This window comes from Grammomys surdaster, unplaced genomic scaffold (assembly GCF_004785775.1).
Source record: "Grammomys surdaster isolate TR1022 unplaced genomic scaffold, NIH_TR_1.0 125849, whole genome shotgun sequence".
NCBI lineage: Eukaryota > Metazoa > Chordata > Mammalia > Rodentia > Muridae > Grammomys > Grammomys surdaster.
The window spans coordinates 702,262-727,909 of NW_021620675.1; the positions used below are offsets into that span (position 1 = coordinate 702,262).

Here is a 25,648-nt window from a genome sequence, read left to right on the forward strand (position 1 = left end):
CCCTTGGTGAACCTGTTTCTACTGTATTTACCAAGGACAATGTGACTGAGAATTTCCAGCCCACAGCAGGGTCTCCACTGATTAAAGCTTCCATGATATGGAGTGGTTAGAACTACAGGTCCAGGGCCCAATGACAGTTTCTCTGGGTGATCTTTAGCCTAAATTCCATCTTTAGTAATTCCTTCCCCACCTCTAACATCCTGATAAACAAGTTGAAATGTATTCACTTAAAGAAATATTCCCCACCAACCAAAGGGCTAAATGTTGTCACATAGCACCTGAGGCCTCTCTGCCTGACTAACCTGCTCTCTGATGTTTCCACAAATGTATTTTTTAAGCCTTGATTTATACTGTTCTTTGTTCCATAACTATAAAAGAAATCCATTAAACTGCTTCCATGTTGGAATGTGGGCTTAGGGTAACCTGAGTCTTTGTTCTCAGATGATGGTCACTTAAGTTCAACTCCAAAATAACTTATTCCTTCTGAGGTAAGAGCTGTCAACAACAACAGCAAACTAATAAACCTTTCCAGATCTTTACTCAAGATTGATAAAGCTTGCTGACCAACAATATCACATCTATCAGGGCTGAAGAAGTGGCTCAGCAGTTAAGAACACTCAACTCTCGCAGAGGACCTGAGTTCAGTTCCCAGTACTCACAACAGGTGGCTCACAATCTCCTGTAACTCCAGGAGAACTAACGCCTTCTCCTGACCTCAGCACCTGCATGCACATGCGCAAACACACATGCAGACTCACTCATAAAAGTGAATCTAAAACTAAATTCAATTATGTCTGTGTCAGCTTGGAGAAGTCTGGGCTACTTCTGTCCAGTTTCAGATTCCTGTTCTTTATAGCTTATCCCAGGATCAGCAAGGGTAATTCTTCCACTAATTTACAGTCTTTAGTTCAGGAATTCATAACCCATTTAACACGCTCCCGTCACTGCCGACGGGAGCCACAGTTTTGCCTTAATGATTATTATGCCCCTTCCTTATTGAAGAACGAAGTAACTGAGCCCAAAGCTGGAGGGCATGAGTGAAGAGACCCAGCCTTATTGCATGAATATGTGCATTGCTGGGGTTACTTACCAGGCTATAGATGCTGTTTGCCTCTTTGTCCAGCACCAACAGAGTAGTCTGGTCTCCGCCTTTTCTAATCATTTCCACCACACTGTCATGATCAAGAGCTTCCACAGACTCGCCATTGACAGCAACTACCAAGTCATTGTTCTTCAAGCCAGCTGCCTCTGCTGGGCTTCCAGGTTCTATGTCCTTGATGATTTGACCTAACATCCCACAAAGCAAAGTTACCAAAATAAAGGCATCCTGAAGCCATTCCTCCCTCTACCTACACCCCTACCCACGAGGAGCTACAAACATACCCCCTAGCCTGCTCCTGAAGCATATCCAAGCATCTAACAGTGAAAGTACTAAAAGTGTCCGAAGTTTATTTTTGACAAAGTGACAGCTGAGCAAGTTCCAAGGCAGCCAGTGGGCATCCTCACAGCCACAGATCTACCCAGCAGGTAAACCACAGAGGGACGAGGGACAGCCAGTACTAGGGAAGTGGAAGCAGGGCTCTCAAGTTCAAGGTCAGTCTGTATGCAGAAAGACCCTGAGACAAAAGGCAGGGAAGGAGGTAAAGAACACAGACTTCCAGCCTTCCAAGCTGTGCTGGCATTTAGTAACAGTGCCCAGATTTGGGGATAATGGCCTGTGCCCCAGCAAGCAAGGTTCAGCTACTAGTCCTCCATAAACTGATCAAAACAGCCAAATTGATAGTGAAAGGTAGAAAAAGAAGACATTCAGTGTGACACTTGGTAAGAACAAAGGTATCCAGTGACCCCCCTTCAAGTCTATCTTCAGGGCCCTAAAGTGCAGCTAAGATCCCACCCCACACTGACCCACCCTGTCTTCCCCTGCAAGGTGGTCTGATAAGCTGTGAATCCCTTCTGGGTGCCCAACACTCCCAGATTTAGGCTTTCTCTTTTCCCAGTATGAGATTCCTGGGGGAAATCTATTGGGCCGACTCTGTACAAGCTGTTCAACCTTGCATTCAAGGCCAGTATATAAACAATGTGAAGTCAGACATGGTGGGGGTATTCACACCACAGACATCAGCAAATGCTCCAAGTTTGTATTTCTTTCAGGTGAGAACCAATTTGGTCTCGCCTGTCTGTCCAGACTCTAAAGTCTGCCTGACTACTCTGCAATGGCAACTCCAGCATCAGGTCACCCGGGACAGCCTGAGCAGCTCTCCCTCCTCCTCCTCCTGCTGGAGCTGGGGTAGAGCTGGAGCTCCGTGAACCAGAGACTAGGAGGAGGGACTCACCTGCCCTAGTGCCTCACCTTTCTGTTCAGGGCCCGCCCTCAGATAGAAGCCATAGCCATTGCTGCCCTTCTTGATCACCACCACTCGGGGCTGGTGGGGCAGCAGTTTCAAACTGGCTGTCTCCCTCTTGAATTGTGTCTTCTGTTCACTATGGCGCCTGGCTGTTTCTTTGTCCACAAGGAGGAACATGATACGACTTCCTGACTTTGTCACCTACAGCAAGACACACAGATGAGAGGCAGGGCATCCACAGAGAACACTGGAAGGAAGGTGGCCATGCAGAGAAGAAAGCTCGAGGTATGTGAGCGTGAGCATTTGTGCTGCTTGCTCCAACCTGACTGGTATTGGGGGAAGACATCCAACCACACAAATGGTAGCTGAACTCAAGTAGGAGCCTGAGTCCTCAGAGCCCAGAAAGATGTGCAAGTGAGAAGGATGGAATGGGATTCTAGAAAAGAAAGTAAGGGTCTGATTTGGAACATAATTCTACTAAGACAAGAGGTTGGTCGGTTTCCAGGGTTCCATGTGACCTCAACAAGAGAGTCCTGGCTCATGCGGGGCCTTCTAGTACCTGGCAGGTATAGTCTGTTATCCATACTATAGTTCAATATGGAAGTACTGAATGGAGACTTTAGAAATTACTCAGGCTTTAGGCTGTATACTGTTTTGAGTAGTGATGGAATCCATCCCTTGCCACCGCCCCCCCCATTTTTGTCTAGCACACCCAACCTTGGGCACTACACCTGCCCGTCACTGAGCGGAGTAGCCATCCACAGACGGCAAATGACACTGAGCCTTCTCTGTACTGCTCTTTCCTCTGCACGCAAACCTGTGAGAGTTTAACTTACAAGTTGGACACAGTGACTAACAATTATGACAATATATTGTAGTGATAGGTATTTAAACTAATGAACTACCTATTTTTAAAGTTCCCATTACTTGCAGATGTGGATGACTACAAGTAACTGAAAGTACAGGAATGGAAATGGAAGGGAAGAGGGGGACCAGTTCCTTGTTAGCAGAGACTCCATGCACCCTTGACACAGAGGCATTCCGTCACATGCCCAGCCCACAGCTACTTCCAGTGAAGACAGAGGGGAAGGGGAGTGAGAAAAGCGCCATTTTGGGTGCTACCTTTTCTACCACTTCCTCATGGCTGTCGTTCTCAACATTTTCTCCATTCACTTCAATCAAATGATCGTCAGGCAGGACACCAGCTTTCATGGCCACACCCTGAGGTATTATATCAGTCAAGTACATGCCCTTTTTACCTGGAAGAAGAGTTGGAGAGAGAATCTACTGCAAAGAAATGCCACCCATCTGGCAGGAAAGAGTTCCCTTTCCATACCTTTAGAGCTGACTCAAATGGAGTCAAAAAGAGTCTCAGTGACAGGCTGGTGAGACGATTATCAAGTCTGATGTCCAGCTCTCAGGTCCACATGGTAGAACAGAACAGAACTGACTCCTGAAAGTTGTACCCAGGCCCTCATACATTCAGAATGGCATGCATGTACACACACACGCATACACACACACACGCATGCATACACACACGCATGCATACACACACACACACACACACACACACACACACACACCATTATAAATTTGAAAAATAAATATCTGGCTTTGGCCTCTTGAGCCAGGAAGTACTGCTCCATAACCACGCTGCAACAACCCGTCATTCTATCTTAGCATCTGTAGACGTAGAGGTCACCTTCTCCGTTCCTTCCCCTTTAAACAGTGCTCTCTCTGCAACCATCACATACGCTAGACTCCATAAATGGCACAGTGGCAGGTAGCATGGTCAGTGAGAGGAGGAGGAGGAAAGAGCATGTGTATGTGGTGTGGTTTAGGTGTTAACCTGAAGGAGTGCTAGTAATAATTCTTCCTAGAGCCTGGTACTCCATCTAGACTGGGGGTTAGCTTTCTACAGCCATATATGTAATGTTAGGAGTAAGATGACCTTTACTGCTTCCTTGAACACTGAACAGTCTTCCTATTACCCATCAGAACACAAGGATGGCCCCTTCAAGCCATCACAGATCACACCTCCCTGCAGCTCTCTCTGGAACAGTTAAGAAGTATCTGTGACAGGACCTGCCAGCTCTTGGTTCATGATTCCTGAGTCCCCCACGCTCCTAGCATATGCTGTGTTGAACCAAAGTCCATGATGTGAAACATCTCACTACCCCTGGGAGGTCGTAAAAAGCCAGACCTCTCCTTTGTTCTAGGACTAGGAGATAGCTCTGGAACTGATCTCTGAAGAGGCTCCTCTAGCCTTCCTGTCATCCTACTCATGTGGGTTGGTTGCTTCATTCATTCACTCATTCATTCCTTCCTCTCACCCCCATCCCAGGCACTAAAGGAATGCCTGCCCTTCCCTCTAAAATCCCACCAGGATTGACTCTATATATATTGCATTGTCTAATGCTCTCCCTCCCACCCCAAGGCCCCACCATGGCCTTGAGGCCCTTGACCAATTCTAATAAACTTCATTCCTGAAGGGAATTGTGTGTCAATTTTTTCTCCAAGCCAATTGCGGATTCAACATAATCATCAAAATAATCATCATAATCTTCAAAAAGCAAAAGAATTGACTCACTGCATGCATTAGCACAAGAGCCAAATGTGATATCATTTTGACTTTATAGGTTATTTTTATTACATTTATTTCTAGGTGTGGACATGCATGTGTGCACACATGCACGCATGCACACACACACACACACACACACACACCACAACATGCACATGGAGGTCAGTGTTGGTTCTTTCCCTCCAACAAGTAGGGCTCTGGAGTCATCAGGGTTGGCAGCCAGCACCTTTGTCCACTGAGCCAGCTCAGCAGCCCTCTGCTTTTGTTTAACACTATTTTACTATTAAAAGATTTCTGAGAAATACCACGGTTCTTTGGCCCTCAGCAGCCACCACTGTGGTTAATAATAGAGACGTAAGGACTGTGTCTCGTGGCTATCTCTTGCTAGAGATCACTTATCCTCTTGAAAGAATTTTCAATTGGCAAATAGCCTTCTCCTTTATCTCTCATCAAACCATGAGCCACCAGCAGCAATGAGAATGTGTGTCAGGTGATGGGTTAATACTCACCTCATGGCCCCTTTCCTGTGATGAAGCTAATTTCTGGAAGGCAATTATCTATGAGTCAGTATCTTTTTTGAACCTATCAACCTCTTCTACCTCTCTGTGTAACAATTAAAGACAGAGCCAGCCAACTAGCATGACTCCCAATTCCAGCCAGGTTCTTGGGAAATACCAAGAATTCTGGTCAACAGTGTGGCGTGGTATGTTCCTCTGAGACCACAGAAACAGGACCTCTAGGACTCCCTGAGGGCCAGGAATTCTCAAATATGTCCCTCAAAGCGTAAGTGACATCTTAGGACAGTTGAGACTAGACCTCAACTTAGGGGACTGTAATGTCTCGGGAGGCCAGGCCTTAGACACCAGCTTCACTGACTCTGTGGGGCTGTAACATAATGACACATGCTCAAAATTTTACTGAAAAAGTAAATGAACACACGGCTTCTCTGAGCCACGAAAAGAGACATCAGTCTTACTCAAGGGTAACTATTAGGAAAACCCTCCTCCTTGCTTCCTGTCCCAGGGCTACACAGAGAAACCTTGTCTCGAAAAACCAAACAATGAAGAGGCATCAGCCCTTGAACTCAAAGGACTGCCTAGTCTGACAAACACTAGGAAAGAATGCCCGGCGCCGCACTCAGCCCTTACTGCTGTCCAACATATCCAAAGTCCCGATCTCTCTTCACATGACTGCAGAGAAAAGGTTCCTACTGGAGAAGAGTGAAGAGAGAGTGACACTGCCCTACGCATGCGTAGTAACTGCAGAGACGCTATTGCTAGCCGGCATCTGTCTTTCCAAAAGGCTATTGTTTGGTCCCCACCCCAAGCTTACCTTGGATAGTTTTCAAAGAGAAGCCAAAAGTGTTGCCCTCCTTCACCAGGTAGCAGAGCCGTGGCTGGGCACACGTCCCCACCGCTCCATTCATCCCAGGGCCTGGTTTTTTATCATTCAGAGCCGGCTCCCTCTGGCTTTGATCCAGTTCTTTCAAGTCCACCTGATTTTTCACAGCCTTCTCATAGGAGTCTCCATCCAGAACCAGCAGAGTCACTGAATTCCCACTCTTTCTGACCAGCTCCACCACCTAGGAAGAAAGGGGGAGTGGGAGAGGGTCCCCTGCCCACATCAACTGCAGGAGGAAGATGCTTACCATGTGCCCCTAAGGATTTCCCATACCCTAAGCAGGGGTATCAGATACCTCCACCATGACACCAATAACTAAGGGAGGATTAGACTGGGTCCCTGGCACTGTGGGAAGCCAGGAAGCCCTTATAAGGGCTGGTCTTTCTCAGAGATGAGTCCTCTAGAGCAGCTGTTCTCAGCCTGTGGGTCACAACCCCTTTGTTGCATATCAGATATCCAGCATAACAGATATTTACATTATGGTTCATAACAGTAGCAAAATTACAGTTATGAAGTAGTGACAAAAATAATTTTATGGGCCAGGCAGTGGTGGCGCACGCCTTTAATCCCAGCACTTGGGAGGCAGAGACAGGCGGATTTCTGAGTTCGAAGCCAGCCTGGTCTACAGAGTGAGTTCCAGGACAGCCAGAGCTACACAGAGAAACCCTGTCTCGTAAAAAAAAAAAAAATATATATATATATATGGTTGAAGGTCACCACAGCATGAGGAACTGTTTTAAAGGGTCTCAGTATCAGGAAGGTTGAGAACCACTGAGCTAGAGAGCACAGTGGGGCTTCTCAGGTGTAGGGAGGGGCAGCATGGTACATGGGGCAAGGCCAGCCTCTTGCATGTATTCACCACACGGATGTTAACAAGCTAAGCCACCTCCACATGGCTGCTTCATCTGTGCAGTTACAAGCTTGTGCTGAGGGGCTAATAGGTTAGTCAGATAAAATTGTCTAACTCATAATTTCTAGCTCACAGCAAATGGGTAATGCATGTTCAACCCTACACTATCAAAGTACACTTTTAACGTATTGCTTGATCGATTGGTTTTATAATAGGGCAAGTGCCATGGTGCATGCATGTGGAAGTCAGAGGACACTTGTGGAAGTCAGTTCTCTTCTTCCACAAAGTAGGTCTGAGGGATTGAACTCAGATCATCAGGCTTGGCAACATTCACCTTTCCCTACTGAGCCACACTGAGAGCCCCTGAAGTATAATCACTCTTACAGCTCTCAGTTAATTATAAGCAACTAGACTGTCTGACATAAAATATAATGATAAATTCTTGCCAATAGCAGGCAGAAGAGAAGCAAGTGCCACTGATCCCCAAAATCATAATGGGCAGAGCTGTGGAGGCTGGAGAGACTAGACCAACCTCAGCTGTCCACTCACCTGTGCATGCTCTTCCTTGTCGACAAAGACACCATTGATCCTGAGCACTCTGTCGCCATCCAGAAGCCCTGCCTTCTCTGCTGGGCTCCCCTCCTCAATCACCCGGACCAGGTGACCATCAGTGTCCTTCTCAATGCGGAGGAAGAAGCCATAGTTCTGCCCCTCTTGTTTGGACAGTTTACACTCTCTGGGGTTGAAGGTGGAGGCCATTTCTGTTATAAAAACAGATAAATCCACGGGTAATCCAAGGAAATCTAGTCGGAGCATGAAACCCCAAGGCATCCAGACAGCCTACGCCTCTGCTTGTCTGGATCCATCCTTCCGCATGCAGTGCAGCAATGCTGCCATCCCAGGAAGCCTTTGTGTGGACCATGCCCACAATTTCCAAATCTGTTCCCTAAGAATGACCTTTTCACCTAGTGTCAGACCCATGCATACAATTGTGTACTTAACACAGAGGCTCTACCTCTACCACCAACCAAACTCAACTTTGTCCCCTGCCCTAAAGAAGGTAGTCTAAAAACAATGATCCAGAAAGTTTAAGGAGCCAAATCTACCTTCTTTTAATTACCATACTAAATAATAGTATTCATTTGGGCATGTGCTGGTATAGGTGTGCCCGTATGTATGTGTGTGTGCCTGTATGTGTGCATGTGCCTGTGTGTGTGCCTGTGTGTGTGCATGTGCCTGTGTGTGTGTATGTGTGTATGTATATGTGCATGTGTGTGTATATGTGCATGTGTATGTGTGTGCATGTCCCTGTGTGTGTGTCTGTGTGTATGTGCATGTATGTGTATGTGCATGTGTATGTACATGTGCCTGTGTGTGTGCATGTGCCTGTGTGTGTGCCTATATATATGTGTGTGTACATGTGCCTGTGTGTGTGCATGTGCCTGTGTGTGTGCATATGCCTGTGTGTGTATGTGTGTGTGCCTGTATATATGTCTGTGTGCATGTGCCTGTGTATGTGTGTCTGCATATGTGTGTGTGCATGTGTGTATGTATATGTGTGTGCCTGTGTGTATGTGTGCCCATGCATGTACCTGACTGTGTGTGCCTATGTCCAAGTGTATGCATGTGCCTTTGTGTGTGTGTCTAGAAATCAGAGGTGACATCAGGTGTCTTTCTCAATCCCTCTCCACTTTATTTATTGAGACAGAGTCTCTCAATGGACCAGAGCTCACTGATCTGACCATAGCAGCTGGCCAGCAGATCCACGGTCCTCCATCCCCACCCCTTCTGTGAGGATGGCAAACACACACCACCATGCCCAGCTTTTTACAGGCTTCATGGAGCTTTGAACTCCCATCCTCAAGTTTGCACAGTAAGCACTGTGACGCTCATTCAGCTTCCCAGCCCTCAGAGGGCTCATTAGGATGTTCTCACACAAGTGCTCTGCCCACATCCACCTCTAAGAAGCACACCAGCACTCAGAGCCGATGAGCCTCTCAGGTTCTAGATGGTAAGGATAAACCTGTGAATGAGAGGAGCCACACGCCGCCTTTCAAACTTGGCAGAATATTTGTTTCATAATTGTATTTTTAAAATGAAATGTGATGTGTGCAGCGCTATGGAAGAACAAAGAGAGTATGAGATAACACAACCCAAGGCCTTTGGAAAGAAGGGGTGGGCTGGGGAGAAATGAGACAGGCTCCCTGGAGAAATGACTTTCCAAGACATATGGGGCCAGTGGAAGGCAGGTGAGGCAGGATGAGGCAAGGCAGGCTTCAAACAGCTGAAGGGGGGGGAGGGGAGGAGAGGGGACAGGAGGGGAGGGGAAGAAGGAAGAGGAGGGCAGGGGAGGGGAAGAAGGAAGAGGAGGGGAGGAGAGGAGAGGGGAAAAGGAAGAGGAGGGGAAGAGAGGGGAGGGGAGGGGAAGAAGGAAGAGGAAGGGAGGAGAGGAGAGGAGAGGAGAGGAGAGGAGAGAAGAGGAGAGGAGAGGAGAGGAGAGGGGAAAAAGAAGAGGAGGGGAGGAGAGAGGAAGGAAGAGGAGAGAGGGGAGGGGAGAGAAAAAAGAAACAAAGCCAGGTGTCAGAGCTGGCTGAAAGTTGGTAATGTAATAGAAAGATGGGTGGCCCCAGCAACCCTGAGCAACTGCAGCGGGATGCACGACAGTGTGTGGACGTGGGTGATGGTCTAGGGAGAGGGGTTTCAGCAGTGGAGGGTCGGAGGGTAACCAGGAGGTATAATCAAATACAAAAATAAATGCATACAAAACTGAAAATAAATGAGGTGGGGAGGGAGGAAAATGGCCGTAGGTGACCCAAGAGTTTCTAGTCAGAGCAAAGTAAGGATGCCCAAGAAAGGACTCCAATGGCAGGTAAGGGCTTCCGGCCCAAGGCCACTTCTGTCTCTACCTCTCCTGCCCCTCCTGTTCCCCCACTATAGGAAGGGGAGGGGGGACAGGAACACGTGAACGACAGTTGGATCCTTACTGCTCAGGAAAGTGGGGGGACCACCAGGGACTCCAAGGCCTCCCCATTCAGTGCTGTCCTTTCTCAGGATGGTGGGAGTGGGGTCCAGCCCAGCAAGAGGCTGACATAGAAAGCAAAGGACCAAGATGGCCGCAGCCCACTCCTTCCATCCTCAGGGCAAGCTGTGTGTGTGTTCCCCTCATCACGGCTCCTACTTGGAGGACAGGAAGAGGTGACTGTATAGAACATGGAGAGGACCAAATGGAGACCAGGCAACACTATGCTGCAGGCTCCCTAGAGGCTTGCTGTGACAACTCAAGATGCCGTTGGGCCTTGGTACCCGCAGAGGCAGGCAGCACAAGCATGTAGGATGGCCTCCGAACCCTGGTTCAGCCACCTTAACTCCTCTCCACAGAACTTGGTGTGAGCTTGTGTGGTCAACAAAGCAACAGACAGACCCCACTGGGCTTGAGGAAGAGAGAAGAGCAAAGCTGCATACACCAGTGGCCATCACCTACACCTTGGGGGAGCACAGCAGCGCTCCCACATCAAAAGGCACAACCCGGAAAGGGCCCCCTGGGGAGGAAGTGGCTGAGGCAGCTCCAGCCAGGGCTCCTCACTTGCAGACACCTGCCTCCGACTTTAACTGCTCTTTCTGCCCAGCCTGCATGTGTCACCTCTGTTTCCCACCAAGTACAAGCTCTTCCCTAGACCCCTGTCTGTTCTCAACTCCAGGGGGCTGAGAAGCCTTGACAGGATCAGTCAGACTCCTAATTCCTTCTGGTAAATGCTGGGCAACCTCATGCAAATGCTTGCAATTCAAATGTGCCTTTACAACCAGAACAAAGGCTGCTCCATCCTGGGTGCTCATCAAAAGAGGAAGCTGGTTTGGGTCAACGGATGAATGTTCACCTTCAAGGCACCCACCTTAAACCTCCGCTGTCTCTGCCTCAGATCACCTCTGTGACAACTACCACAGGGTCCCTCTTCTCTTCCTCTGCAGGCCAAAGATGAAAAGTGCAATCTCTTCCCTAGAGAAGACTATCCTGGGGAATGTTCTCCCATCTCACTGGGCATCCAAAAGCCTGACGTGCCAAGATGACATGAGTTTACTCTTTCTTGGCACACTTTCAGGCGGCGTCTTGTTTGGGTGGCTCGGTTCAAAGTTTCCAAATGGCCAGACTGAGAACAGTGAGGCCCACACCTGAGGCTTTGAGGGGACACGGGGACACGGGATTACTGTTTCTTCCCACAGCTATAGTTGAAGTCAGAGTCTGCTCACAGCAACAGCAAAGCTAAAATGTCATCGTGCCTCAGCTCCTGCCATCTCCTGCCTCGTCTGCCATTCAGACTAATCCTGGTCCATGCCATGTCCATGTCCAGCATATACATTAGATGGTAAATACTCTCGCCTCAAACCAAGCCACTCAAAACTTCAGATGCCTGTTCTTACATGGGCCCCTGCTGCAGGATTATAGAAAGCTAATACACTTTGGCATCTAAGGGGCCCTGCTCCAGGCCACCTCCATTCCTGACTCTGTCTATGCCACAGACTGGTTTTATGTGGAGCCTATATCAGACATGGTCTGTGAGGTAAACATGCATGAGGAGATGTCTCGGGCTTTGGCCTAACTAGCAGACGTTGTACTTAAGGATCTGTTTCCTCTTTCTTCAGCCCCTAGCCCATGTACTTCTTGATGAGGAAACCTGAGGACCAGCCCTTGATGGTGGGCATGCAGGTCATCAAATAAAACTTGGAGATTTCTAGAACATCCCAAAGTGGCTCTATTCCCAATCATCAAAATACTAGAGATGAAAAGGAACTCATGACCCCTGCCTGAGCAGATATGGAAAAGTCAGTTCTTGGCAACAAACTTATCTGTGGGAAAAAGAACCAAGGCCCTGGCAGAGCAGACAGGGAAGGCTCAGAGGCACTGGCCAAGCACACAGGGTAGGCTCCCGGAAGTTTGACCATCATTCTTCTCGATAATATCATTCTCACCTTTAGACTCCATTTTCTTCCAAAACAATTGAATTCTTGCTCCTGAGAAAGAATGTATACCTAGGCCCAAAAGAAGAGCTTAGTGCCTTTTGCAAGTTTGGAAGGTGAGGTAAGGAACACAGAAGCATTGGGAGGCTCTTCTGCCAGGGGTCAGGGTAGAAAGAATTCGAACTACTAGGCTTTTCCCACAGAAAAGAAATAGCCGATGGGGCCAGTGATGGCTTAGCCCAAGACAGGCCAGGGCTTCTCCACTCACTGTCCACACAGCGACCACAGATCCTTAGGTAAACACTCCTCTTTACTAGCTCCTGCACAAGCAAGCTGGAAGCCAGGGCTAGAAGCCAAGCCTCCAGAGATCAAGGCCACTAAGGCCCAAACAGCCAGCAGGTCCAGCTTGGCTGGCAAAAGCTAAAAGAAAGTCTTGTTTTGGCCTCAGTTTGTATGTCTGGAGCTAGAAGCTGCAAGGCTTTCCTCACGCAGCCAACTGGAGGAACTTGCATTGTTCCCCAGGGCTGTGGAAAGGCCGGCCTGTCCCATCAGCCTGCTCCATGCAAACCTCTATCCCAAGCCTCTGTTCCAAGATAATGTTGCATGCAGGTGGAAACGTCCTAGTGAGAAATGTCACAGACATGAATGCTCACAAGTCACCGACCCAGACAGAAGCGGGGTGACGAGGTGTTCAAAGCCATTTAAACACCAGCTTCATGACCTCCTGGTAGGACTAGAAAATCTGAACTTCAGTGAGAGCCTGACAAGAGCATAAACTGTGTTGCAGACCCAAACATGAACTTGGGAGCCCTGAAACATGTCACGCTCAAAACAGGAGCCAGGTGTGGTGGTGTACACCATAAATCCCAGCACTTGGGAGGCAGAGGCAGGAGGATCTCTGAGTTCGGGGCTAGCCTGGTCTACACAGCAAGAACAAGGCCACACATAAGGAATCAGATATGGGAGCTGGCTCTTGCCTTACAAGCATGAAGACCTGGGTTTAATCCCCAGAAACAGTTGGTATGGTAGCACACAACTGTAACCCCAGAGCTGGGAGGGCGGACAAGTGGATTCCTGGAGCCAGCCTGCTGTAGGCTAGTGAGAGGCCCTGGCTCAAAAACGAAAAAGAACAAAAAACGTAGTATCTGAAAAACATCACTGAGGTTTGACCTCTTCCCTATAGGCACACACCATACATGTGCACTGGCACAGGCAATCACATGTAAGAACAACAACCTAGTTTTTGTCTAACTCCTGTGAGCATATATGTATGTATATATACATGCATACACACACACACACACACACACACAAGCGAGAGAGACTGACTGTCCTGGAAACTCACTCTGTAGACCAGGCTGGCTTCAAACTCAGAGACCCCTCTGCCCCTGCCTCCCCAGTGCTGGGATTAACGTTTTGCACCACCCCTTACTGTTTGGGTTCTGTATGGCATTTGTTGATTTTTGCAGTGTTCTGGTTCAAACCCAAGGCCTGTGCTCTACCACTGACATTTGCTCCAGGCAAACCCTTCCTCCAAGGAAGAGGATAAACAGCAATTCCTAGAGAAGACCATGGAGAATCCAGCATCCTCTCCTCATCCCGGGACCTGTGCAGCCCTGCCCAACTATACCAGCTGCTTCCCTCCACGTGAATGATAGGCAACTCCAAATGACATAAGCCGAGGGACCATCAGGCAACACTAGCAACAATAAGTCATGCACATGAGAACTCAGCATAGGCACTGGAGAGAGACCTCAGCGGTAAAAAAGCACTGGCTTCTCTCCCAGAAGACCTGGGTCTAGTTTCCAGCAAGCACATGGCAGCTCACAACCATCTGTAACTCCAGTTCCAAGAGATCTGTTGTCCTCTTCTGGCCTCCAAAGAAACCAGGCATGCATGTGGTACACACACACACACACACACACACACACACACACACACGCATATGCATATGCAGGTAGGCAGGCAACATACTCTCTCTCTCTCTCTCTCTCTCTCTCACTCTCTCGTGTGTGTGTGTGTGTGTGTGTGTGTGTGTGTGTGTGTGTGTGTATAATTAAAACATAAATAGATGAACTCAGTGTCAGGTAAGGGACATCATTTCAATGTCCATGGTCACCCACAAATTGGATCTCAATCCTAGCTGTCCCTCAGAATCATCTGCACAGAGCCATTAAAAAACAACAACAGAAAGCAAATCCACACTGAGTCCCCACCTCACTTCTTTGGGCACAGATTTTCCAGACTTAAGTAAAGAAACTAATCTTTGAGATAAGCTCACATCACTTGATGACTCTCCTCCCCCTCAGGAACAACTCTCATGAGTCTCAGAAGAACAGACATCATGGTTGGATGAACTATTAACTGTCACCCAAGGCTTCACCTTTACTCCCTTAAGAAGCCATGGTGACAGTCTGCCCTTTGGTCACCCTGTGCAGTCCTCAGGATCCAGCTGTGCCTATAGCTAGTGCCTGACCATGAGGTGTGGTACAGGAATACACAGCAACCTAAATAATGCCTATGCCTGGTGTCTTCCTCCCTGTGCTAGTTCCAAGCAGTTGTGAGCCAGGCAGAAACAAAGTCAAGCAGATAAAAACTACTTTTAACCTATGGATTTTAAGAGAACTCTGATGCCAGCCTCAAAATTAACTGCCTTCAAAGCTAGCCAGACTTAGTGGTGGACACCTTAATCCTGGCATGCAGGGGGCAGAGGCAGGCAGAATTCTTGAGTTGGAGACCAGCCTGGGCTACATATTAAGACCCTGGGTTATTTCTTTGTTTGTTTAAAAAAACTAATGCCATACCTTTCCCTCACTCAGCTGTACTCAGGTCTGAGAAAGCCAGCAAGCCCTGTGAGTTCTATGGCCCTACTTCAGCTTCTCTCTCCATGCCAGCTTCTTTACTCATCAGGAATAGTCTGTTTAGAACCACAAACACAACTTAAATTTTCCACTAGACATCAAGAGGACTTTTACCTAACAATTCATCTGTTTGCACCAACTATGTCCAGCCCATACTACTAGACACAGCACACAGTTCTCAAGGGACATCCAAGTCAATTAGGTCAGGGAGGGGGTTGATAGGTCATTCCCATGAGCTGGGGAAATAGCTCAGGAGTTAAAAGCACTCACTGACCATGCTGCCAGAGGCTTAGGTTCAGCTTCCAGACCCCACATGATGGTTCACAATTGCCTGTAACTCTAATTCCAAGGAATCTGATACCCTCTCCTGGAGTCCATGTTTACCAAGCAAGCATGTGATACACAGTTATACATGCAGGCAAAAGATGCATACGCACAAAATAACATTTCAAAAAGGGAGGTGGGGAATCACCACTACGAACAGAGTATAAATGTGTAATGTCTGCACCCTGGAAAAGATTAAGGAATACTTTAATTGAGGGTTTGACTTTGATAACAGATGGGCAGGATTTCACCGGCATCAGAGGTAGGGAGTGACTGTTTAGACAGGGAATGGTTACCAGGGCTCAGAATGGGAAAGTCCTTTCTGCATGCTTAAGGCAGAGATAAAAATCAAATCAAAGGAAGACTGTGGGTGGCAGACATGAAAGAATTTCATTTCCAGACCAAAATACCTGGCCCTGGACCCTCGGTGTGTTCAAACAGAGGAACAGTAAGTTCAGAGTTCAGCTCAGGAATGAAGGGTGTGCTGGGCTAAAACAGACATGCTGGAGGCAGGCCAGGGAAGAGGTGATTGCAGTGATCCAACAGGCGATGAGGGCCCGCTTAGCCTAGACACTGTGACACCAGAATTGGGGGGGGGGGCAGGCAGAGGATCTACACAGAGTGCTAAGCAATCAATTGTATCCGCCCAACCCTTTCCCTTCAGATTTCTCCATACAGAGAGAGCAAGTGCAACATCGCAAGTGTCACAGTGTATGCACTGTTGGGACCAGCCATCATGGGGAGCTGCAGGAATGGGGCATATGGTATCAAGGTATCAGGGGCAGAGTCTTCTTCCTTCCAGAGCGCTCTCCAGTCATCTGCTTAGCCTGTCTGCTTTGCCACAAAGTCTGCTTTTTACAGGTCGCCTGGAATTCCCGACCCTACCCAGTTTATTCTACTAATCAACTGTGATATGTATCCCACCTCCCAGCTGGGGATTTCCTTTCTAGTATTCGCTGCACAGTGGCCCTGCCTCAGACACGAGCATTGACCGTGACCTCCACTGTGACCATGTCCAGAGATAGGGACTTAAGAGTGCCAACTAAAATTAAGTCGTGAGGATGAGACCAAATCCAGTAAGGCTGACAGATGCCCTCACACAGAAAACACCATGGGAGGACACAATGAGAAGGAAGCCATCATGAAGCCAAGGACAGAGCCCTGAGAGGGCCCAATCTTAATGACATCTCTATCTTGTACTTCAGGCTTCTAGACCTACAAGAAATGACACTGGGATTCTACCAGCCTGTAGGATTCTATTACAACAGCCTTATCACTTTCTGCCTGAGGTAGGACTCAAAGGACACCTGTATGGCCTCGCTTCCAATAGGCATGGTGACAGGCACTTGTAATCCCCCGATTTGGCAGGCTTATCAGGAGGATCGTGAATTCGAGGCCAGCCCGAGCTACATATCAAGACCTTGTTTCAAAGAAATACAATGGTACAACTGAGAAGGGGATGACAAAGTCAGTTTGTGACCAGCCTAATCTAGGGGACACAGCCGAAGCTTTCCTGTAGCTCTGATGATGGAAGGGAGTCTCTTCCCAGGGCGACCGTGTGGATGTGCCAAGTGATAGGAAGAGAGATAAGGATGCAGCCTTGGGAAATTCCTAGAAAAGAAAATCATCAGCAGAAAGCCCAAGTTTACAATGCCATCCAGAGAGGAATCCCAAGATAAGACACTGTAATGATGCCAAATGATGCCAAGAGGAACAAAACCAGGAAAGGCCACCAAGCTGAGAGGACAGAAGTCTGGAATACTGAACATAGACAGCAAATGAAGCCACATCTGGGAGTGGCTGGGAGAGAAGGATTGTTTCTTCTGTTTTGTTTGTTTGTTGTTTGTTTTTAAAGAGATGGTCTCGTGTACCCTTGGCTAGCAGCCTAGAACTCACTATATAGACCATTCAAAGATCTGCTTGCCCCTGCCTCCCTAGCCCCCAGATTAAAGGTGTGAAACAGCACGCTCCGCCAGATGCTCCTATGTTTAACCTTAAGAAAACCATCAGCATGTGGAGTGAGATGGAGAACACAGGAAGTGAGTTAGCATTGATGAGACAGACTCCTTGACCAACAGAGCGGGGAGAAATGGGAAAGTGGGGACAGAGGAACACGAGGCCATGTCAGTCCTTCCTGAAAAGCAGCTGGAGATGTAGAAAATTAGGAACTTTGGCAATGTGGACACAAAATGTCACACCAAAATATACAGCAGTGTCAAACAGATAAGTCAGTGATGGCGTCTGGGAGAAGACCATCGATAGGCCAGGGATCCTCCATCTATTCACTCCTGATGTCTCTGTAAAGCTAATCTTAGCCACTGGGAAGAATGAATGCCTTGGTTGCCAGTGAATTGCTCAGATTACCTCGCCCTGACCCAGAAGTATCCAGTCTGAAAGCTAAGAGAGCCAGGCTGTGGATCAAGGGCTTTAACAGAGCCTCAAAGCTGAGCTGAAGTTCTCGGCATAGCTCAGCCCACAGCACATGAGCTCCAGGTGGAAGCCAGCAGCAAGGGACCGAGGGTCTGGGAGAACACGTGGGCATAGAGAAGCTAGAATGAGCAGAGCACTGTCTTATAGGCTTATAGCTCACCTATATGGGGGCCGTGGTCACCAGGAACTACTTAGGGGATGGCTCCAGTCAACAAGAAAACATCACCAAATTTCCCAAGGATTTGATGAAGTAGAAACAAGGACTCTATCTATAGTGGAAACTGTTATCTATGGTCAGCAATGGTTTCCAGAATGACAGCCCAAGTACTGCCATCTTTGCCTGTGTGATGGACTGGGTGTAGTAAGACTTTTACATAAGCATGATAATCTACTGCTGTTAGTCACAAGTACATAGACTCATCATAATCTTATCTTATAGTAATTAGATATTGTATGATCAGAATGACAGGGCTAGCAGAGCCTCTCTCCATGGGCACCTATATAAACGGTCTAACTGAAAGGTAAAGGCTCAAGAACCAGCTAATGAATAATGTTTAACCTCGTTACTGAGTCTTCGGAAGGGTCCTCAATTATACAACACAGGACAGAACCATAGAGTAAACAAACTGTCTCATTAAGGCAGAAGTGGGCGGGGGAGCAGGGACTATCCAGCCACCTTCAGTCTGGACCTGCTTCACCTTCACTGACCTCCACGCTTGTTACAAAACCCAAGCACTTTAACAAGAAGAGAGCAACACTCCCAGGAAGTTTAACCAGGTGTATCTGCCCACATGTGTCTGAGAAGGTCGCCCCTCTTGCATCTGCGCCCACCTACATGACCTGAAAGAACAGAAGTTGGCAGACTTCTATTAGGAAAAAAATATAGTTGGTGGAAAAATGTGGGGGTTATGTCCAAAATCTTAGACAGGCTATGAATTCCCTATTCAGTCAACCCTGGCAAACTGACTTCCCACCTAGGCAGGCACATCCATCTCTCTCAGAGCCTGGCACAGGCTGTTTCTGCTAAGGGCATTAAAGAAATCATGTCGTATGACTGAAGAGATGGCTCAGCAGTTAAGAGCACTTACTGCTCTTGCAGAGGACTAGAGTTCAGTGTCACCACCCACATGATGGCTCACAACCACTTATTTTTCTTTTTTTTCTTTTTTTTTTTTTTTGGTTTTTTTCAAGACAGGGTTTCTCTGTGTAGCCCTGGCCGTCCTGGAACTCACTCTGTAGACCAGGCTGGCCTCGAACTCAGAAATCCACCTGCCTCTGCCTCCCAAGTGCTGGGATTAAAGGTGTGCACCATCCCTGCCCGGCTTCACAACCACTTGTAATTGGACTAATATAATGTCTTCTGAACCCTGTGGGCACCAGGCACATATACAGTGCATGTACATATATGCCAGCAGAACACTCATGCACAACACAAATAAACTTTAAAAGAAGGAAAGAAAGGAAGGAAGGAAGGAAGGAAGGAAGGAAGGAAGGAAGGAAGGAGGGAAGGAGGAAGCCTTCTGTGTCTCAGCTGATACTAACAGTAGAATCTCTGGCAAGCAAGACACCTTGACTTCATGCTGCGGAATGATTTACCTAGAGCACACCTTACAGTTTTGGTGCAGGTGTCAGATCTTAAGCCACTTTGAAAAGTAACATCTGTGGAAATTCAACCAGTCAAGTATATTTAAGTGGCTAATACCAAAACAGAAGGAAAAGCAAGGCCCTAAAATATAGATTTGCTAACCATACCTCCCCGTTGTTGACAGTTGCTGTCTGCTCTTAGCGAAGGATAGATTTAAAATGCAGGGAATTCATGGACACATTCCACTGAGAATTATCTAGAGGGCAGTCATGGCAAGGCCCAATGAGTAATTTTTATTTCTCTTTTATGATAAAGAATAGAATTTCTTTTATCAAAGGTCATTTGATTCGCTGGTACCTAGTATCCAACATTTTATACTATATGGCAGGACTCTGTTCTGGGAGTTCAATGCCCTCCACACTTTGCTTACCTAAGAGTTTCAAGAGCTGTAAGACAGATGAGTCAAAAAAAATATGTGAAGACAGAGGCACTCACTGAGAGAGGACTTGTTCCCACTGTTGATGGAACTGGTCCCCAAAACATCTAATCCCCCACGAAGGTCAGCTGTAATGAGGGTTTCCCCAAAATCAGCACCTTGTTTTATATTGCTGTCCTTTTTGTTGTTGTTTTTATTTTGTTTTTGTTTTTGTTTTTTGCAGGATTTATGTAGCCCAGGCTTGGGGACAGCTCTTCCAGAGGATCTGAGTTCAATTCCCAGCACCCACATGGGGGCTCACAACCATTTGTAATGGGATCAGATGCCCTCTCCTGGCATGTGGGCGTACTTGCAGATATATATATATATATATCTATATGCAGATAGAGCACCCATATGCATTAAAAAAATTAACATGAAAATCATATAGGCCAGGCTTAAAGCTTACCTTTGACTTGAGATTCTCTTGCTTCTACCTCCTGAGTAGTGCTCACTCAGTGTACCATCTGGTTTATGTGGAGCCCAGGGGCTCAGGCCCAGGGGCTTATGAACGCTGGCTCAGCACTCTACCCAGTCCCTGGACTTGCGATTCTAGCCACTTCCATTTTTCATGTGCTCGGTCTGTTAGTGTTCTCCTGCCTCTAGATAAACTCTCCAACCTGCTTTCTCACTGGTCAGCCTCTAAAACACCCATCAGAAAACAAAAGCGTGGGTTCCTGCTCAGGCATCGAGTGCTTATTGCCCCTGCAGAAGTTCTGTTCACCTCAGTGCCCTCTGCTGCTCCTCGGGAGATACAAAGCTGGGCTCTGCATGACCACTCACACCCAGCTTGCCCTTTGCACGTGCCACAGGCTCCACCTGGGTTACCTTCCCAGATGCTGACGGTGTATTCATAGTAGGTGCTAAGTAAACATTTTTTCCATACGAATGAATGCAAAACCTCCCCAGGATGCAGCCAATGGTCAAATCCTTGCATGACTAGCACACTCTGTAGGGATCCTATAACTCCATCTTTAAGCACCCTTCATCAAGGTATATTTAATGCCTACAATGAGACAGGTGTCAGGCTCAACCCAGATTAGGCAAAACCCTGCCTTGCCTTCAGGGAGTTGAGAATCCAGTGGAGAGAGTTCCAAACACAGTACTAGTACTGATAATTGCTGCTAGGATACTTTAAATGGGCTATGTTAAATTAAACATTTATTGAGTCCTTTCTAGGCTACATACTATTTATGAATACTGAAGTAAAACTAATGAGTTGTTTCACGTGGGAAGGAGAAGACGCTTGAAGGCTAAATTGGTTTCACCTGGCCAGATATGCAGAGCCTAGATTCCAATGTGAGGTCTGCGTTCCTTCTACTCCCCAGCCTCAAGGAGATCATGCGGGTATCGAGGGAAGAGGAAGACAACTCCAGGTAGAAGAGCACACATATCTTCATGTGACAGAATCACCTCAGTGCATATATAGGATGAAAGAAAGGAAACAGGTCAGGTTAGACAACAAAGCACCTTGGACTCAGGCCTGAAGATTACAGATGACATTTGTTGTGTGTCAGTGTCCCCATCAAGATAAGCTGCCTGCCGAGGAGGCACTAAAGTCCCTTGTGGTATTTTCACACTATGTACATAGTCTGTACGGCTGACAGGAATCCCATGAGCTGTTCCTGGTTTGGTTTTTTGGGTCTTTTGTTTGTTTGGGGTTTTGTTGTTTTCTTGTTTTACTTTTGTGTTCCCATAGTTCCACCCAGCTTCATAAATACAGTAGCGGTTGCTAGCCAGGCTCAAGCGGCAGATGTTTCAAGCCTAGAGCAAATCTTCACCAGCCGTCAGGTAGGCAAGGTGTCATCGTTCCTATTGCAAAGCTCTGGCCTCTGCCAGCGTCCTGGAATTCCGGATCCGCCAGAATCCCATACATCACAAACGGAATTAAAGACCATTGTGACATAGCATGTAGGACGGACGTGTGAGCATTTAACTTTCCCAACAGCAAGAACTAGGTCCCACCATAGTCAGGTGAGGAAAAAACAGGGGCTCAGAGAGTAGCTCATTGCACCTGAAGCACAGTCTTCCCGTGCTCTTAACTGCTCATCCAGGGTGCCTACCAAGCAAGGAGATTTGATGTTGAGCTGGGTGGTCTTTCCTGAAGAGTCAAGGGAAAGAGCTGCTGAGACTTGAGGGGAAGCTGTCTATCTCCATCTTACTATTCTCACCCATCTTCTATGTGAAAATATGAGAGTATTTAACTGGGATGTGAGCAGAGGGTCCATTTCCACATTCAGACAACCTGACAGATCTTCCGAGTTCCTCAGTCTCTCCCAAGGAGCTCGAGCTCCTGTCCCTCCACACCAGCGTCCATCCACTGAACATCTAGGCATCTATTCTCAGCCAGGATCTGTCCTAAAAACCTGGGAACACAGCAAGTAACAGAGACAAGGACCCTACCCTCTTGAAACAACACCTGGCAAAGTAGGCAAGGATTTCTGATGACAGATGCTATGGAGTGCTATGACATCGTGACAGGATGGAGAGAGGCTCGATCTAGGAAGTCCTCCTCAGATGGAAACATTCAAATTCATCCTCAAATCGCAGGGGCACACCTTCAAAGCACAGACCCACCTTATACATGGAAGGCCCTTAGTGAACATCAAGTCTCAACTCCTTTTAGTTGTTGGTGAGAAAATAAGGGCTCAGTGACACCAGAAGACTAGTACAGGGTCTCCTGCTAACTGTGTGGGTTCGGCTTCCTGCTACTCCACTAGCACAGGGCCTCCTAACTGTGCGGGTGCTGCTTTCTGCAACTCCAGAGCACATTTGGGGTTATTCATTTGAAAAGCGAGCAAGCTTTGATTTTTGTACTTTCAGTCCCCTCAAACACATTCAGATTTATAATTTTATTTCCAGAACAACCTTTGGGAAATGGTGTCTGGCTTTCCTTCAACAGATAACAAAATTGAGGTGAGGAATAGATCTCATGACCTGTCGTAAGGGGACCAAGACCTTAGGCATTGCTTTCCCAGACCTGTGCTCACTCCCGTGGGTAACCAGCAGCTGCCTCGGAACATAGCATAGTGCTCATCATGTTCGTATGGCAGAGACCTTACCAGAGTCAAAGATGAGAACAATTTGCTCAGCCATAACCCACAAATCCAATGCCCCCGAGTTGTTTGTACATGAAAGAACAGATCACTCTATGTGACTAGACAATGGTGACCCGAGGCAGCGAGAAGGCAGTGAGGGCCCGGTGACTTAAGGATACAGGATGGTGCTTTCTATACCAAAGCCACCTGAGAGTCTTCATACCCAGCCCAGGAGTCTCCAGAACCAACGTCCCCTTAGGTAAAGGCTCCAATGCCAGGAAATGAGCACCTCCCAACCTGCCTACAGAAGCAACTGGGAGAACTTCACAGTAACAAGACTTTTCAGGTTCACACGAGATAGAGATTGAGAAATTCTCCCAGAGGAAGGACCTGAATTTCCACTCAGCCAACCCAGGAATCCATGGCTTTGCTCAAGGCTAAGCACTGTCTTGGGAGATAGAGGCACTGGTAGAAGGCAGATTAGGCCATATGTTTTAAGGGCTGGCTGCCTTTGGAAGAATCTTCTCTTACACCCTAAATGCTTGGATAGTAAAGTCTCAAGAGAAACTTTCCCGTGGCCCATGACATCTGTGGCCTCTGTATTTTGGCTGTGCACCAAATCTCCATACAGCACCCCCCACCTCTACCACCCCATCTCATATGACCCTCCCCGCCCCCCACCGGAAGCAAGCAGCCCACCGATGCCTTCATGAAGTAGAGCCTGCACATCTCCAGTAAAAAGAATGGTGGCACCCCTGGAAGACAGTCCTCGCCCCCGACTTAACCTGTGCTCCTGCCACCACAGAGGCCCCAACCTCTCCCCACAGCCACTTGCCAGAAAAAGACAAGTGGCTCCAGCCCAGGCAGCAGGTCACAGAAGCCACTTCTTACCTATAGAGAAGGATCCACTCTGTCACTAGAAATTCTCCCTGTGAACACTACTAGTCTTGGAACTCACTGGACTTTGGACAAAGATTGATTTAAAAGCTGATGTATTTAACAGGGCCGTGTGGTCTGAGTTCAAGTGACCTCTGTCCTGCTCTCTGCCAGCTGGCAGGGTCCTAAGCCAGAAATGCTTAAGAGTCCTCAGCAAAATCAAGCCCTGCCCCCACCCCAGCCTAACAATGGGAGGGGGGGTAGAGACAGGTAGGGGGGAGGTGCCTTGGCCTTTCTAGTTCTATCCAATAAACAGAAGACTGGGTCACACCCAACCAATCCCTAATTCCAGCAGAAACCTCACTCTCCCTGGCCCAGGGTAGGGGCTAATCACCAGCCATCTTTCACACTCAGGCTGTCCTGAGAGCAAGACACTGCAACTCCTACCCAGAAAGTCACCAAGAGGCCAAAGCCCCAGTGAAGGCAAAGCCCCTGTTTATGGGTCCTACCTCCACTGTTCTGGGAGCTCTCCCTCGTCAGCTCACGCAGGGGCATCCTTACTTCTTTCCACTCCCGATGGCTGCTTGTTCTCTAACTACTGATATCTGTCTTCCTCTTCACACACTCTGTCTCTCAAGAAGGCAGCTGGGCAGTAGATGTTCCCTGTGGCCCGGCGTTGCTGAGCAGGGCACTAGCCTTAGCCACAGAAGCAGCTGATCTCTATCAACCCCACCCACAGAAACCATCCTCACCTGGATTCTCAGCCCACATTCCTAACTTAGAGCAGGCGACATCTCACCACAGTGAGACCAGGCAAGCCCCAGGCTGTGGGCTGGGTGGCCTCATCTTTCCTCCACTCATGAAGAGCTGGCCATTTGTCTTCCCTGGGTCTTGGCTTTGCCTTCAACCCAGGTGTGACCTAAGCCGGTGGGTAAGAAGTTTAAACTGACATCAGAGCCACTCCATCATCTCCACCTGCCTTCTGTCTTTAGGCTGTATTCTCTTGACCTCTAATATAACTTTCAAAGCAATTAGGGTAGACTGGGGAGCTCTAGGTTTAGGACCAGAGCACCTGAGTTGAGATTCTTTTTTTTTTTTTTTGCACCTCCCCTTTTTTTTATTATTTTTATTTTTTTTTCTGAGTTGAAATTCTGACTCTTCCAGTTTCCAGATGTTTGATCTGGGCTGATTATCTTTCTTACAGCATTGTGGCTGGGACACAGGATGTCCCTCACATACAATATAACATTTTATGTAACCACAATATGAAAATTTAATATCATGCCTATAATTAAGTCTGATCTGATTAATGTGGAGCAGGGTATGCTCTACTGATTATATAGGTCCAATGGGTTCATTGCTTTCTTTACCCCTTTTCATGTGACATGATATTCATCTTCCAAATAAAAAAGCTTAGATCATCTGCTTAATAATCCTCCCCAGGATCACTTGACCAGGAGGACAGGAGAGCCAGCCTCCGACTCCACCCCCGTCTTAGATCAGTCATTTACAGCTGTGATAAGCCCGCCAGCTGTCAGGAATAGCTTACTGTGTTCTTGTTCTCCTTTGCCAGGAGTTACGGACAGGGGCAGATGATGAGCTGGTCTCCATTGTTAGGGAGACAGAATTGGGATTTTTCTAGGTCACTTCCAACTCCAAGATGCACTGATCCTAAATTTGCTGGGTTTTAAGGCGAGCATGCATGCCCAGAAGCCTGCCCTTGAGGGTGAGCAGTGTGAGCTCTGGCTTGCCTATAGAGTCCTGCAGATGATGAAGTGTAAGCACAGGATGTAGCATAGAGTATTGGGTGATTTTGTTTCTGAAAGTGCTGGCCATGAAACTGAAGGCCTTATGGTGTTAGGCTATTGCTCTTACGCCTGCCACAGCCCAGCCCTGGCTTTTACATCAAAAAGATTTGACACT

The 25,648-nt window shown here is 47.7% G+C and overlaps 1 protein-coding gene across 2 annotated transcripts in view; it reads right to left on the reverse strand.

Moving 5' to 3' along the window:
- Positions 1-23,845, reverse strand: part of Pdzk1 (PDZ domain containing 1) — a 30,308-nt gene extending 6,463 nt beyond the window's left edge. The window contains exons 1-6 of one of the 2 annotated variants that reach the window (XM_028789712.1): positions 23,741-23,845; positions 7,733-7,944; positions 6,265-6,514; positions 3,468-3,604; positions 2,351-2,546; positions 1,091-1,287 (exon numbers count right to left, since the gene is read on the reverse strand). In XM_028789712.1, coding sequence (XP_028645545.1) covers positions 1,091-1,287; positions 2,351-2,546; positions 3,468-3,604; positions 6,265-6,514; positions 7,733-7,942 — 990 coding nt within the window. In that variant the 5' untranslated portion in view covers positions 7,943-7,944; positions 23,741-23,845. Of the gene's footprint in view, positions 1-1,090; positions 1,288-2,350; positions 2,547-3,467; positions 3,605-6,264; positions 6,515-7,732; positions 7,945-21,079; positions 22,051-23,740 lie in introns of those variants that run through there. The other variant, XM_028789713.1, reaches the window with a different exon arrangement.
- Between the last annotated feature and the right edge of the window lie 1,803 nt (positions 23,846-25,648).